General features: G+C 35.4%; 1 protein-coding gene across 2 annotated transcripts in view; it reads right to left on the bottom strand.

Annotated features, from left to right (window-relative positions):
• The window catches only part of CAMKMT (calmodulin-lysine N-methyltransferase), a 337,237-nt gene that overhangs the window by 308,367 nt on the left and 10,778 nt on the right, over positions 1–18,092 (bottom strand). For both annotated transcript variants that reach the window (XM_037161273.2, XM_037161274.2), the window contains exon 3: positions 13,772–13,836. In XM_037161273.2, the coding sequence (XP_037017168.2) occupies positions 13,772–13,836 (65 nt within the window). The remainder of the gene's footprint in view (positions 1–13,771; positions 13,837–18,092) is intronic.

Genomic DNA, 18,092 nt, shown 5'->3' with positions numbered 1-18,092 from the left:
AAGAAAAAAGAATTAAAAACCCTGAGGACAGGCTTAGGAACTCCTGGAACATCTTCAAGCACACCAATATCTGAATCATAGGGATGCCAGAAGGAAAAGAGGAAGAACAGAAATTAAAAACTTATTTAAAAGAAATAATGAAAAAACTTCCCTAATTTGGTGAAGAACATAGACATACAAGTCCAGGGAGTACAGAGAGTCCCAAACAAGTTGAACCCAAAGAGGACCACACCAAGTCACATCATAATTAAAATACCAAAGGTTAAAGATACAGAGAATCTTAAAAGGAGCAGGACAAAAAGCAGAGAATTACCTAAAAAAGAGTCCCCATAAGACTGTCAGTTGATTTATCAAAAGAAACTTTGCAGGCCGGAAGGGACTGGCAAGAGGTATTAAAAGTGATGACAAGGACCTGCAACCCAGATCACTCTATCCAGCAAAGCTATCATTTACAATGGAGGGGCAGATAAAGTGCTTCTCAGACAAGGCAAAGCTAAAGGACTTCATCATCAGCAAGCCATTATTATATGAAATACTAAAGGGAATTATATAAGAAAAGAGATGAACTTTAAAATGGCAATAAATTCACAACTATCAACAACTGAATCCAAATAACAAACTAAGCAAACAAGCAGAACAGGAAAAGAATCAAAGATAAGGAGATTGTTTGAAGGGTTATCAGTTGGGCTAAGGAAGAGGTGAAATTGGGGGAAAGGTACAGGGATTAAGAAGAACAAATTGGTGGTAGAGAATAGACAGGATGATGATAAGAAAGTATAGATCATGGAGTAGCCAAAGAACTTATATGCACAACCCATGGATCTGAACTAAGGGGCGGGGGGACTGGTGGAGGGCATGGGGGTATCAGGTCGCGGTGGTAAAGGGGAAAAAATGGGACAATTGTAACAGCATAGTCAATAAATCATATTTTAAAAACTAAGAAGCAATTAAAAATGCAATGGAGGAAGGAAACTAAGAAAAAAAGTGCTTTTAGACATTAAAAAGCATAAAAATAAAAATTAAAAAAATCCAACAGGAAAGAAGATAAAAGTATAGATATATCCCTGGGAGTAAAAAAAAAAGTAAAAAAAATACAAAACAAAAGATGAAAAGATAATTAGAGAACCTGTCCAGATTCAAATATCTAATATTTGAAAAATGTAAGTTCCAGAAAGGCGCAACAGAGATGACAGAAAGGAGGAAATCCCTAAAGAATTAATTCAAGAAAATTTCCCAGAACTAAAAAATACAACTTTCCAAATTGAAAGTACCCACTAAATGTCCAACACAGTATTTGCAAGTGAGCATCACCAAGATATTATATTATAAACACTGAGAATAAGAGGATGGGTTTCATTTACAAGAGAATTAGAACAGCACCAGACTTCTCAAATGCAGCACTACACTCTACAACACACTGCTATAAAATTTAGAAACAGAACCTATTTCAAATTCTATTATTTTATATCCAACCAAAGTATCAGTACATCTTAAAATACCACATCCCTTTACTTTATCAGGAAACTACTGGGGTTTATAATCACCCAAAATGATGGCACAAACAAAGAGGAAGCCATGGTATTTGGGGAATGAGATGGGACAAAAGAGACGGATAAAAAGAACCCCCAGGGTGGCAATGAAGGGAGATTTTAAGGTTTCAAGGTCAAAGGTTTGCAGCAGGCCTAGAGATCAGACTGGAACAGGTCGGAAGGCCTCAGAAAACACTTGCAAAACATCGATGATCTACATATAAATAACTTTAACTGAAAACAGCTTAAGTGTTAAAAATATACAAATACAATCATGTCTTAAGATAACATGTTCAGGCCACTAAAGTTAATCTTAATGTAGTTAGAGTAAGTCTAGGCACTTTATCGCCAATGTTCTAAAAATGGTTATCAGGATGAATTCTTCATTGATGAAGCAATGTAGCTACTTTAAATTATTTTTTAAATGTTTGCTATCTGTCCAGATTTTAATACGCAATAGTTTCTTTAACATGTGTGGAAAGAATATTTTATTCCTTTCCAGTCAGAGTTGAAAAACCACTTGAGAATTGAAAATGCAGAAGAGCACATACTAGGTACTTAATAAAGATTTATTGAGACTGTTCTTTCTTTTCCAATCTATAAATGTAAAAAGCAAACAAAGATAAAATTAACTATATATTTTATATATACACATATACACATGCAAACACAAACACTGACAAATATTTATTTCTCATAGCTGTATACTAGTCTTCGGCTTCACTTTTTAATATTATTTCATAATTTTAACTGAAATGACTGCTTCAAAAATGTGTTTTATTAAAGGTACTGGCAGTTAAAAAATATTTAAAATAGTATCGCCTTATTTTCTATTAAATATAAATATTCATTAATAGTTGTTGCTTAGCTAGTATGGGAATATGTTCCAAAAATGTGTGATTAACCTGAAGAATTAAAAAGACCTATCTCCAAAAGAATTTACAATATTGTAGTTTGCTAAAATTGTACTTTGTATCCTACAACTTAGCACTTATTTTTTTATCATATTATATTAACTATTTGTTAATCTTTATTTCTAAACGAAAACTTAACTACCAGATTACAGGCATGTCTTAATTTTATAGGACATATACTATGGGCCCCTTAAATTAATAGAAACCAAATTCAGAACAGACACTTGATTTGCTTAGCTAATTCAGTAACTGAAAAGAAAACTGAATCACTGCCAGGATTTGGAAATAGGAAAATTCACGCAGAACCCTAGAGCTCCACTCTCTCGTGGAGAAAAGTAGTAGTCCGGCCACCTGAGCCTGAGCTCGCGCCACGACCGCCTGGGGACCGCCTGGGCGGAGTGGTTCTCGGCCTCAGGTGCTCGGCGCCCTACCCAGGGGCATCTGACACACGCTCTATATTTGCAAGCGTTTAAGGCATGTTTGTCTTTGTATATTTTTTAGATTATTTACTTAAGAGTCGATTCTGCTGAATCATTTTGTTTATCAAAGCTACCTAAATAAAATACTTGTAAATTCTTTGTAGGACTTAAAATAGAAAGGTCAAAGAGAGCAATATGGATCGAGCACCCTTCACTGTTACTGTAATTTCGTCTTTAAAGGAATCCAGGAGACAAGCACAAGCAGAGAGATTGTGGTTTACCTCTCAGTTCAAAACCCCACTAAATTCTAACTAAGTTTTCAAATATTAAAACAAACCCAAAGTCCAGGATTAATTGAAATACTATTTGTCTTTGACTGTCACACCATTAAAAATGATACTTTAAGTTGTAAGTCTAGGTTCTGCCACACCTTTCAGCCAGAAACTAAGGGACCCCTGGGAAAGGGCAATGACGCGTAAATCTGGTCTCCAACCACCTGCACGCACTACGGCGTAAGACAAACCCCGAATCTCCCTCCAAGACCCCACCTGACACAGCATTCCAGGACAAGCAGACGGTGAGCGAGGTACACGCTACACTCACATTCTCCAACTCACACAGATGGAACAATCTGAAACTTCCCTTCATTCCTTCCATGAACTGTCCCCGCCTCACAAAGATATGACACAAACACGCAGATTCGGGGCTGGGAGTGGAGGGTGAGGGGAGAGAACATAAAAAGATGAGCTACACATACACAGCACTAAATTCACTCAGTCATCAAACAGTTCACATCGAGCATTTATAGATTGATGCAGCACTCGGGAGCCATGCAAATGTCCAAATATCTACCATTCTCTGCGGAAAGGATGTCCACAATCCAAGCTGCTTTTGTTAAAGACAAGATTATCCTTTTTAAAACAGTTTTTATTGTATTTTTTCCATTACCATTTAGCCCTCTTCTACCATCTACAATCACCACACTGTTGCCCATGTCCATGAGTCTTTTCCCTTTTTTGCACAACCCCTCCACCCCCTAATATCCCCCCACCCCACAGCTGTCATCCTGCTCTCCATCTATGAGTCTGTCTCTATTTTGCTTGTTAGTTTGGTTTGTTTATTAGATTCCATATATAATAAAATATATGGAATATATTTGATTCCATAAGATAAATGGCTTATGAAATAAGCCAGGCAGAGAAAGACAAATACCATATTTCACTCAGCCCGATGTTCACCAGGTCCACCCACACCATCGCAAAAGGTAAAATTTTCTTCTTTTTTACAGTCAACTAGTATTCTTTTGTAAAAATGTCCCAAGGTTATTTTATCCACTCATCTACTGCGTGGATGGACACTCGAGCAGCTGCCCTATCTTGGTGACTGTAAATAATGTTGCAATGAACATAGGGGTGCTTATGTTGTTTGAATTGGGGTTTTAGGTTTTTTTGGATATTTTCCCAGAAGTGGGATTGCAGCATCAAAAGGCAGATCCATTTTTTAATTTTTTTGAGGGATCTCCATACTGCTTACCACTGTGGCTGCACCAGTCTGCAGTCCCACCAACAGTGTACAAGGGTTCCCCTTTCTCCACATCCTCACCAGCACTTGTTGTTTGTTGAATTATTGATGACAGCCATTCTGACAGGTGTGAGGTGCTCTTTCACTGTGGTTTTAATTTGCATTTCTCTGATTAGTGACGTTGAGCATCTTTTCATATGGGCCATCTGTATGTCCTCTTTGGAGAAGTGCATATTGAGTTCTTTAACTATTTTTTAATTGGATTGTTTATTTTTTTTTAGTGTTGAGTTTACACAGAAATCAGTTGCACTTTTGTATGCCAATAATGAACTAACAGAAAGGGAAATTAAGAAAACAATCCTATTCACAATTGCTTCAAAAATAATACCTAGGAATATATCTAACCAAGTATGTAAAAGACCTGTACTTAAAGAAAGACATTAAAAAAGATACCAGTAAGTAGAAACACATACCATGTTCATATATAGAAAGCATTAACATCATTAAAATCTCCAGATAAATGTGCCCAGAAAAATCTATAGATTCAATGCAATTCTTATCAAGATTCCAACGACATATTTCACAGAGCTAGAATGAATATTTCCAAGTGTATATGGAACCACAAAAGGCCCCGCATAGCAACAGCAATCTTGAGAAAGAAGACAAAGTTGGAGGAATCATGCTACCTAATATCAAACTGTACTATAAGGTCATAGTAATCAAAACAGCCTGGTACTGGCATAAAAACACCTAGACCAATGGAACAGAATAGAGAGCCCAGGAATAAACTCACACCTTTATAGTCAATTAATAGTTGAAAGACGGAGCAAGCACATACAATGGACTAACAATGGTTTATTCAATGGTGCTGGGAAACATGCAGAAAAATGAAATTAGACCACCTTCTTACACCACACACAACAATAAATTCAAAATGGATCAAAGACTTGAATGTCAGACTCAAAACCATAAAAATCCTAGAAGGAAACACAGGCAGTAAAATCTCAGACTCTGCTCATAGAAATATTTTAACTGATATATCTCCCCAGACAAAGAAAACAAAAGAAAAACTAAACAAAAGGAACTACATCAAACTAAAAAGTTTTTGCACATCAAAGGAAATCATCAACAAAATAAAATGACAATGCACAGAATGAGAGAAAATATTTGGTAATATATCTGGTAAGGGGTTAATATCCAATATTTATAAAGAATTGATAAAACTCAACACCAAAAATATCCTTTTAGTTGAGTTTTTGTGTGACATGTTTATGTAAACAATTTTTAAATATCACTGTGATCAAATATTTAAAAACAAATATTTTAAATACAACTTGAGAAACATATTGAATACCTTAGAGAAAGGGCTATGTAAAAACACAAATCAGTATTACTATTATATTACCAAGCAAAAAGCAGTATTTTAAAACAAAAAACAAAAAAAATCTAAAATAAAACAAAATCCACCTTTGGTTTTAGGCTACTGAGAGAAAATGCATTCTTCTGCCCCACCCTCACTCCCCAGACACCCGCTCCAGTGGATTGTCAACTGCCTTCCAGATTCAAGAGCTCGTGTCCCAGTGGCCTTTAATCAGCCTCCTCTGAGACCCAGGCCACTGACAGAACTCGCTTCCATTTGCCCGAAGCAATTTTCTAATACTCCAAGTTCCCACTTATAGTTTCAATTCCCACCGTGAACTTCTAAAATTCAATTCTCGCCATTTTGGGGAAATGCCACCTTCAAGAAATACAGTGAAATAGTTACAAATTCCTGTGCAACCACTTACTAAACATTAATTTTGAAGCACATTATTGCAACCTTGTAAAATATTTAAGAAGATTAAATGGTGATAATATTCGCAAAGTCCCTGATAAATACTGATCATTGGGAATGCAAAAGAAATGGTAGCTATTTTTAAAAAGACAAAGAAAAAGTACTTTCAGTGTTTGCTCAAGGAGAAAGAAAAAAAAATCACTTGCTTGGCATGTCTTCTGCTAAAAGGTGGGAGGCACCTAAACTAGGAACACCTTCTCAGATATTTAAAGGAGGGAAAACCTAGCAGGTTTCCGACAGAGACATGAACTACCTTCCAGTATTATTGCACTGATTAGCGTTATGAATTTAGAAAGGGTTACAGGGTTTTATTTCAGTCTTTTCTCACAATTGCAGCACTTTCTATTATCAAGGAGAACTAGTCCAACTCCATAATTTTTTATTTTAAAAGTGAATTAAAAAGAGATGTCTTCTAAAAGTTCCTTCCCTGGTAAATAGCATTAAAAAAAAAGTATAAGACTCTATTTAAGGTTTAGGGTTATGCTTACCTACTACTGTATCAAAAGAAAAAACTGCCCTGACAATTACAGAGCTACAAAGTCAGATGAGTGGATACATGACTAGAAAACCACCATCTGGATACCTCACGTACCCCCAGAAGTCTTTCTACCAAAGTCTCCATTCACACTGGGAGCCTCCACAGGAGCTCAGAACCAAATCCAGAGCCAGCCCTGCACACCGCCAGCTCCCACTCCCACTGGGCCCCCTGGAGTCTCGGAGCTGCTGACCATTATTCATGCATATTAACAATATAATGCACTGAACCTGAAATTTCATTTTTGTACAGAATTTGTAAGTTTCCTGTGCCCAATATTCTGCCAGACTGAGTTTTTTAACCTCTTTGTACTTTTATGACCTAATATGGGCTAGAATGATCTGCTCTCTGATTTCTTATCTCATAAAATTATTGGGACACTAATACATTAACATTCAATACACTGTGAGTTCCTTGGAGAAGAATGTGACTTAAAAATAAATACTTCATATTTGTTCGCTAGTAAAATAAATTGCTCCTTTCCCCGCCAGTGCTATCCTAAGCACTTTGAGATTTTATCACAGCTTTTAGTCAAATAAATAAATAAATAAATAATCAGTGCTCAGTTTGGATCTTAAAGAGTAACTACTTTTATTCAAAATAAAAATAACTTCGCTTTTCCAGTTATAAAATTAGTATAAGCCATAAAAAAATCAAGCACTACTGGAAGATGTTAAGAAAAGGGCAGTCATCAATAACCCGAATATCCAAACCAAATACTATGAACATTAAGACATAGTCCCATCCATCTACATACCTACTTAATGGATATGTGTATTATACAGAAATAAGATCATATTCTCTATAAGGTCATATTCACTATAGAGAATATGTTTGCGCTCTCTCGAATACCTATATTATATTCCATTTCATGGCTCATCCATAATTAACCAGTCACCTAAAATTAAAGAGTTAGTTTTCCCAGTTATTCACTGAGCTACATAAATCCCTTTACATTCTAGCTTTACATTCTCACTTCATTATTTTTAAGAAAAGAAATATTAGTCAAATGATATGGATACTCAAAATTATGAAACATATTGCCTGATTACCTCTGGAAAAGTAGAATCAATTTTCAAATCCTGCAGTAGATGAGAATGCCTCATTTCCCTACAATTCACTGATTATTGCTTATCTTCTCTCATCTTTGTCAACTGGATAAAACAAAAATTGTATCTCACTGTTTTGATTGTGTTTCATTATTTCGTTATTAGTAAAATAATCATTGAGGTGTGTATAGAGCATTGGTATTTCCTTCGTGAAATGCCTTTTCCTAATTTTTGGCTATATTTTGTTTCATAGCTTTGTAATCTCTTTCTGCTATTACTTAGTAGGAACTCTTAACCCAGTGAAGAAGATGTATCTTTGCCTGCATATATGTCATAAATAATAATGACCAGTTTGTTATTTGTCTTTCGGCTTTTTTGACATATTTTTAATAAAATGACTTTAAGTCTATATTTAGTCCACCTATCCATCTTTACATTCCCAGTGCTTCGATCACACCAAGAAGGGCATTCCTATTTCAGTATCCTAACATTCCTTCCTGAGCTATCTAGAAGTGTTAGGAATTCTTAATTAAATATTCAATCAATCTTAAATTTATTTTTGGTATATAACATAAAGGAGAAATTCAGCTTTATATTTTTTAATTGCTAGTCAGTGATCCCAATACTATATATTGAAGAATCCATCCTTTCCTCTCTCACTGAAATTCCATCTTTATTATATGATAAATCACACATTTTTCTAAATCCTTTATTCGAAAACACTCATTTACATGTGTATTTCTGCAATAACGCCAAACTCGTAATTAGGTAAATTTGCACTGTGCTTTCATATGTAAAATAATGTAAAATACCAAAGAGGATGGCACACACCAAAAATATTTCCTAGCTTGTGCTAATTTCTAAATCAAAGATATTGAAAGTCTCAAAAAGAAATGAAACAGATGATATTAATACTAACAATAAAAACTGTTACAAGTATTATTTATAGCATACACAGTGCTTTCTTTCACACCGTCTAATACTATGTTCATTATACTACAACACAGCTATTGCTTTTTTTTCAATTATAATACACCGTTAGCATTTGCTCAAAGTCTTGCCTATGTTCACAGAGCTAGTAACTGGCAGTAGTAAAACCTTTGAACTTCATATTACATGATCCATGACCCCATTATGTTAAAAATAGAGCAATTAGCCATAAAAGCCCCAATTTCTCATTTTTTAAGCAAACTACCTTACCAAGTGTTGGGGGGATATATATATAAACATACACATATATACACACATATATGAACACTCATGTATATATATATATATGTGTTATATGCCAAAGGCATATAGAAACTCATATACAGGCTTTTATTTGAATGAAGAGAAACTTACTTTCTTTCACTTATTCCTTTATTTTTTTAATCTTTATTGTATTTTTTTCCGTTACCATTTAGTCCCCTTATACTCCCCTCCCCTCAGCAATCACCACACTGTTGTCCATGTCTATGAGTCCTTTTTCCTTTTTGCTTATATTTGCTCAATTTTTAAATCCAAACTTACATTCCTGAAGCTTTAATAATTTCACCAATATTATGGACCCTAAATACATAAGAAAATCAGTAACACCAAAACTGAAAAACCAAAAATTGAACTGTATTTTCTAAGAGATGGTTACTTTTGGTTTCCTCAAATACAGGCAGAAAGTAAAACTATTTTGTATTTTCATAAGAATATTTCCTTAAATAATAATTGACTACTAACCCAAAAGCGATCAGTTTTGGATACACTGCAAAACAGGTTCTGCTATCAGGCAACTGGGCAGGACCCAGAAGCAGGAGAGCACAGCTGTGCGCGTTCAAGGTCACCCCTAGGATTCACTTGTGGGGAAAGGTAAACACCCCACCCTCACGGGTTAAAACTCATCAGGCAGCGGTCTCTACAGGAGACCATGCAACACCAATGAGCACACAGAGTACTGTCATGGGGCACAACCAGGAGAAAAAAATACTTTTTTTAAAGAATAGCAGAAATACAAAGAAGAAAGAAAGAAAAAAAAGGGTTTAAAAAAGGCAAAAAGAAAAATATAGCAGAAGGAATTACATTTCTCCAAATTCAAGCTATAGTGTTAGCCAAAAGTCCTGATTCACACTAGGTTACTGTAATGGTATAAAATAACCACTGATTTCCTACCCTTTAAAGACTTATAAACATCATATTGTATGTGGTATGTACGGTAAATTGTATGGGAAGTACTAACTTATCTGTTTATGCTGTCAAAGACCATGTGCTTAAAAAGTACAAATGAAGCTATTATATTCCAAATACCAAATATGTAGTTGATTATATGCGATAACAGCCAAATATGGATCAACAAAGTGCTCAAAAGAACCACTTTTTTAAAAAATTAATTCCAGTAGAGGAAAGACATGACTTTGAAGAGAGAACGTGGCTTTGGATGAGACCTAGCATGGTGGAGATTCTTTGACCGGAGGTCAGGGACTGACTGGAATGAGACTCTGCCCACAGCAAAAACAGAAGCAAGAGATCTGCTATGGTGCTTGCAGAGTACCGCTGACCCAAAGTACCAGAGTGACGTGTTATGTGAAACGCAGGCACAGCCAGCACCTCATCTGGGGTAAAGGATGTCATCCTAGACTTTTCCCTAGGTGGCTTGATGGCATCTCTCTCCAGGCATGATGAATCAATAGCAGACACAACCTCAAGCTATAGAACCCCAAGAATGAAATATGTATACCCATCCCTAGTTAGAAGCCCAAAGGAGCTTACCTTTCAAAATCATTTGTTTGCCACAATAGCAAATATAAATACATAAAAATAAGATTGGGGTCATATTCTACACAGCAATGAATCATGCAAAAATGATTGTATGAGATTCATTTAAATTTCTTCCTAAAACATTCAAAGAAATTTAAACAATGAAAGAATATCTCAAAAACATAAAACAAATAAAATAAAATGCTTTACAGGTGATACATCTAAAAATATGCAACACTTCTAAATAATAAAGGTAAATATAAGTAATGTTTTCTTTTCTAATATGTCAAGAAATAAGACACTATCTAACGGTTTCATTTATCTTCCAAAATTAAGGATTTTCCCATATCTTTTTGGTTAGAGGATGAACAAATTCAGGAAGGCTGATTCTCTACTCTTTGAAAACTTACAATGAATAAAATCTTGACTTTAAAATTAGCTTAAAATTGAGATTAATGGTTCTACAAACCATGAATATATGTTAAGATATACATATACATATATATATAGTATAGTATATATACACTGTATAACCACATCAGATTTCTGTAGCTATAAAATATTTCAACTAAGTTATTCTTTCTATTATCAGAGAGCTACATTCACCTGGAAAAGAATTCCTGAAATACATGGATAAGTCTATGTAATGGTTCTCTCACAGTACTGGAAACGTTTTGCTTTGTTCTAAACATCCCTCAGTATAGTTGCTTTCAGTATACGACCACGGCAGTGATTTAGGAATTGATATTGTTGTATAGAACTTTCTCTCTATATCCATATTAACATGGTCAAAAGTATTCTTTTATTTGAATCTAGAAGTATAAAAAGTAAACTGGTATTTAAAACAAAAAGCAAATAAACTCCAAATTAGGTCAGAAAAACCTATTTTTATATTAACAAGCTGCTGAATATATTGCATATATAAAAATAAATGAAATGGGAATGTTTTAAGATATAGTTTTACATGTTTACATGATGAAAGCTTACAGTTACTATTCAAGTTATTAATTCCAAGTACATTGGCAGTGAGACAGCATTATGATGTGGCGCCCTCTGCCGGGCTTTCTAGTCACAAACTCAACCTACTATCACAATTAGTAAAATCAAACACTTGGGCATCAAGTGAAAAATTACTTTCAATATTTGATCACTTTAAGCCTTGGCAAAAATTATATTAAAATTATAACCAATAACCACTTTACTGTAACAGGACTTTACAATTTATCCTTGAGAGAAATATCTCTCGAGAGAGTATAGATGTTCCTTTTAAAATAAGAGTATAATATAAAAATTACACTAAGCAACATGTTTTAATAGGTCTTATTTTTGTTACCACTTCTGTCACTTGGCATATGCAGGCTCTGAATGCCATATTTATAACAAGATAATATATTCAGGTTGTGAAGTCCACATTTTTTACTTTTTAACAAATTACTATTTTGGTCATTTATTTTCCTGCCTCGTTAGTTAAATAAAAATAGTTTATTTTAAAACATCAGAATAACCCTTAATATTACCTTCATTATTAAAAAAAACTGAAAGAAGTTTAAAAGATATTCATCACCAATAATAATAAATAATTTCCATTTATTGTATCAATTATGAGAATGTAGTATATGTTACATAGCTTCTACACATTATATCCAGTTCCAAGACACAAAAAAATATTGTGGCTCACGGATATGATATAAATTGTTCAAGATGAATTTCAGAACCAAGATTCAAATACAAGTAGGTCTCATTCCAAAGACTCAAACCTTTCTACCAAACAATAGACAGCAGTGGAAAAATACTTCTCACGTGCAATTTCTCCATTTTGTCAGTGTGACAACTGACAAAAGTTGGGGGGGGGGCTAGTTGATGAAAAAAAGAGAGCGGTGTAGTTTATAATATAATACAATATCATATATCATATCATATCATATCATATCATATCTCAGACCTTTAGAAAATATTTTTGTTTTACATAATGCTGCCAGCTAGTGGCCCCATTCCAGACTGAGTCACTGGGAACAATACTTGATTTTTACATGACTGAATCAAAATTCCCGTATTTAACACTCTCAAATCATGTTCCTAAACTATGTATGCATAAGCCTGACTTAATGATATTCTACCTTACCCTAAACCAAAGGACAATGTCCTCCTCAACACTATTAGCATGGCCAGTCCTTGCCCAAAGCCCCAATAAAAATATGAGCTATGCCTAAACAGGAAAGAATTGATGAAGTGCCAACATGTAGAAACTAAAAGATACACCTCACTGTCTGCGAAAAAGAAATCTACATTATTTTAAATATATACGGATTTTTAGGGTATTTATAAATTTCTGAGTGACAAAATACATATTTCCTTATACGATGTGAAGTTTATGATAATGTGGGCATAAGAACTAAGTATTGTTAGGCATTATTCTGTGCTGATTTAATAAAGTAGTACTGCTAGCATACAATATTGCTTTAGTTGAGACAATAATCCCAAGATTGGGACTGTCTTGAGACAGCCCCAAGATTTCCTTTGAGGAAAAAAAAACTATTTGAGTACTTAAATGTTTACATTTAAAACTGGCATATCTCATTGATAATTCATTATTTTAAGAGAAATATCCTAGATAACACCCATAAAAAAGTACACAGCTTCTATCAAGGTATGGTGTTTAGTGTACTGATATAAAGATTCTTTGATTTCTTTAATCATATGACATTATGACTATTTAAATGGCTTTCTCAGTGGGGAAATCATGACTTATAGGCTTAGATATAAGAACAGTATATTCTATAATATTGTGATATCGCATAAAACAAAAGCATTCTTGGATTAAAGTATATTAGCAGCAAGGAAAATGTGCTCTGGCATCATTCTGTAGTGAGAAAGGAGATGCGGGAAGTAGAAAAGAAAGCACCCAAAACACAACAAAGAAGGAGGAGGTAGCCCCTCGGCTGGATTAACTGAGAAGGTCAAAATGAAAACGGCAACAAAAGGGACCTGGAGAACCCAGTGTTCCTTCTGACCCACATTCTGTCACGCACACACAACTGCCAAGCATAAAACTGTTAATCCCACTTCGCAGGCACATTCTATGAGGCTGACTTTGCAGCTAAAACAAGTAAGAGTTTCCATCATACACACCATGCATGCATACACATTAGTCAGCATAATAAACATTAGTGAGAACAAATACCAATTATAAATTCACTTTTTTAAATACTAAAAATATTTCTATATAGTGATCATATAACTTACAAACATTCCCTGTATTGTCAAAGCTGGTAAGAACATCTTCAATATTCAAAGATCCACTGTTATGCCTAGAAAGGAGTAAAATATTTCCTTTAATGATTCTGAAATATTAAGACTTGCTAATTTTTTTAAAAGCTGAGAATGCACTGTGATATACTCCATACCAATAAACCCTTCCATGTTGTATTTTTTAAATATTTCTGCCCACTAGAGGGAGAAGGAAAAGAAATAACATAATATAGTCTTTGTAATATTAAATGAAATGGTATATCCTGATGATTAATCTACCTTTTAAAGTACTGTTTTTATTGTTGTTTTAGTTATATAAAGGTGGGATTAATTATTAACTTTTTAAAAGATATCAAAAACTTACACTTTGAGAATCTCAAAAGAAACATAATCAACCCCAGGACATCAACAATACATAAATGTCCTCTAGAGAAGCCCAAAGAATTCAGAACTTCAGTTACAAAGAAGTAATCAGCTTTTGGGTCTGCATATTCCGTCTGCATAGTCTCCATACTCGACCCATATCAGATCATGTGATTTGCAAATATTTTCTCCTGTCACGTGGGTTGTCCTTTCACTTCCTTGATAGCATCCTTTGATGCACAAAAGTTTTTAATTTTGGTGAAGTTCAACTTACCTATTTTTTCTTTTGTTGTTTGTGCTGTTAGTGTCATGTTTAGGCCTGGCTTACTGTTAACCTCTAGTTTCAACCAGTGCCATTTTTCTTTCCCCTTCAAATAATTATTTTCCCTAGTGACTCACTCTGTAGTCCTTATGTCTTCACAAGCTGTTCTTGGAAGAGCTTGCAGGTCCTCAGCTCCTAGGTTAGATGCTTGTGAGCAAGTTGGTTGACTTTGGGAAGAAGAAACTGGCTACTGGCAATACTGTTTCCATTGACGTATAACATTGTGAAATTTAAGGTGCACCATATTTTTATTTGATATATGAGGGGGATCCCCAAAATGGAATTTATTTATTAAAAATTGTGTATTCATTCTTACATATTTAAACTTCAGTTACCTTCAGAAGTAAACTTCAGTCACCTTCTGAAGTAAACTTCAGACCACCCTCTGTTTGATGCAATACACCTAGCGAGATGCTTTTTTCCACTGCTCAAAATAGTTTTTGAACTAATCAATTTTGATGCCTTTTAGTGCTTCTATCATTTTTTTGTTTCACCTCTTCCACATCGGGGAGCGGGGAAAGTCACTTAGGGTGAGATCGGGGGAATAGAGAGGGTGGGGCAGAGGGGTCATGCTGTAAATACTCAGCAGGCGTGGTCATAAATCGCCCATTGTGAAATGGGCAAACATACTAGAAAAATCTTCAGAAAGAAGTCACTGAAGCTAAATGCAGCCTCTCACAACAACACCAGTTGGTATACCGCTACAGATGGGTTCCTAGAACTCACCTAGCAGGGGAAGCCTGTACTGCAAGGGGCCCACCCTCCAGGAGAAAATTCTGGTTTTGGGGGGGTTCCCCTCATACTGTAAAATGATTATTACCATAGCATTAGCTAACACCTCTATGATATCACATAACTACCATTTCTCTTTTGTGGTGAAAACATCTAAATTAAAGTCTTGGGAGATGAGTTAAAACTTGGGATTTAGAACAAAGTTAGGTTGGCAAAATATTTTGGCAAAAGTTGTAATTGTTACACATACCAACATTAATTATCAGTATAATGCTAAGATTGTTCTTGTAGGTATTACTATGTGACCATATTGTTTAGGTAGGACTTAGGTAAGCAGTTGAAAGAGTAAGGATAGACAAGGTCTCATAGAGTCGACACTTAAATAAAGTAGATGACTCAAAGAATAACTAATAGTCCTGGAGTTTGGAGCAAATAAAAGTGAACTTGAAATAATCAAAGTAAATCTTTACCGCACTGTGTTTGTGTCCACTTTCCTATAATTACTACTAACTAAGATTATTCTTTCATGAAATCCCATCTCTTAGGGTTTCTAGACTGCACAGGTAATTGGCTTTCATGTTTGTTAGCTACTTAGAGGTATGGGGTTAGTTTGCTGTTTCTCTACCCCTGACCTCATTTAAAAGTGTCCTAGGATACATGTTCAGTTTCTTGGCTTTAAGAAATAATGCTTTTAAGAAGGTAAGTTTGCACCAGTGATAACTGTGAAAATCGCACTTTTTATTTTGAATATTGCTTTTAACTTTTAAACGTGTTTCACTTCAGCTACCTCAATTTCTGCTTTTTAGATATATTTAACTCTTTACAACATAGATGCACCTTTTTTCTACACTTATCTCAGAGTCAGATTTCATTTTTAAAGTTTCTTGTATTCTGATTTGGAAGAAAGAGGGAGTAGGGGGAGAGAGAGGAGAGGGGAGGAAAGGGGAGGAGAACAAATATGAGACAATGTCCTTATTAAAACTAGGCCATCTAAGCAATAAAACAATTTCACTTTCAGGAATGAATCCTAAAGAAATCATCAGAAATGGGTTCACGGATGCTTCTATAAGATGCTCATGGTATCAATATGCATAACAGCGCAAGACTGAGTATAATCTAAAATCCAACATAAAGTGTTGGTCAATATATTATGATGCAAACACTCACTCATTGGACTACTTGGCAGCCATTAAAATCATGTTTGGGGAATAACACTGAATGATGTGGGAAACTGTGCTGTGTTAAATGAAAACACACAAGGTGAAAACACACATGGACAATGCTTCCAGTTATTTGATGACAGGTATGTAAGCTCAGCATAAAATCTGAAGGCATGTACTGTGGCTGCCTCTGCATGATGGGATTATAAGAAGTTTTTCTTGAAGGAACCATATGTTGCTTTTACATTTAGGAAAAGGTTTTTTGAGTTTTATGCTGTACTGCTGACCATTTTAATCGCTTCACCTTGTAGTTGAGATGCTGGATACTTCATTCCTTTTCTCTTTCGTCTCATTTGCCCCGTGAGCACAAATAACCTCACCTAAACCTGGAACCCTGCACATGCAGAGAAGATTCAGAATCATCGGGGTATGGTGCTAAGAGTTTGGTCTGCGTTTGAAACAGGATTCCAGGAACCGCTCTGTGAGGGCTGGCTCAGAGGGCAGACACACAGTGCACTGGGGGGGGGGGGGGGGGGGGGGGGGGTCCCGTGCAGGCTTCTCCCTGCCGTGCCTGAGAGCCCCCTGTGTGGGAATGGCTGCCAGGCTAGGATTTGTTTTTTATTTAACGTGAGCCCACTTAGCCACCAGGAGCCCTTTTTAGTAGGAATCTTCTCTCTCAGGATTCACACTACTAACATTAAAACTATACATTTCTAATGTAAGTTCAGTGGTCACACTTGCCTCAGGTGACAACCTTGCCGGGCTTCTCACGGGCGCCTGTGACACCCACACATATAAGGATAACCTGCAGTCCGTCTGGTATCATAGGCGTGCCATTCCCATCACCGGTTTTTATCTACTGAGCCCTCCCAGAACATTTACTAAATTCAGTGGGGTGAGGGTTTGTCTAATTTTTTCCTTTCCCTAGAGATGCAATACGTGATCTCGCTGCAGCGTATTTGTTGTATTGTACTCGAAAGATGCACCACAAAGACAAGTCATTCTTGACTTCTTGCCCATTCTAAGCTCCCAGGACAAGGCAAAGTCAAGAGGCTTCTAATTCAGCAATTACCATAGCAACAGTGGTCTTATTCAAAGAGAGAAGGACAGTTCAAGCCTCTCAGCTTTTTCTATACCTAACACATGTATACATTTATAAATGAGTAATCCCGGCAATTCTATGGTTCCAAATATAATGGAAGTATTTAAACCTTCCGGAATATGTAAATTCCTTCTGCACTCAAAATAAGTTGAAATATGGGGGGTGGGGAACGATTTGTAGTATCCATGGAGCACATGCTATACAATGACAGACTGGGAGAAGGGATTTTTAATGGAAGATTTTCAGCATAAACATCTCCTAGGACATACTAGTTTTTTAGACATGCATCTATCTAATAGCAAGTTTGAGGCAATAAAGCACCAGAAAGACAGGAAGACTTTGACGAGGAATAAGTACAAGTCATGCCCTAGGTATTGATTTCCTAATTCTCAACAGTCACTTCAAAACAAAGAGTCAACCACCCTCAGATACACAGAAAATCAGTGATCTTGGGGATTTCACAACCTAACATTTACTTTGCCCAGACTTTTGCTTCTGATGAAAAATCACCAAGGGACATTCTTTATTCCTTCATTTTAAGCATCATCATGTAAAGCTGACAGAAAATAATGGCCAATGTTTTAATAGGCACCACTGCTTATATACCTTTTAATAATAATAGAAAAAGATACAACT

The sequence above is a fragment of the Artibeus jamaicensis genome, unplaced genomic scaffold (genome assembly GCF_021234435.1).
Source record: "Artibeus jamaicensis isolate MK-2021 breed Jamaican fruit bat unplaced genomic scaffold, CSHL_Jam_final contig_465, whole genome shotgun sequence".
In the NCBI taxonomy this organism is placed as follows: domain Eukaryota; kingdom Metazoa; phylum Chordata; class Mammalia; order Chiroptera; family Phyllostomidae; genus Artibeus; species Artibeus jamaicensis.
The sequence above is the reverse complement of the archived record's forward strand: the minus strand, read 5'-3'. Positions and strand labels throughout refer to the sequence as shown.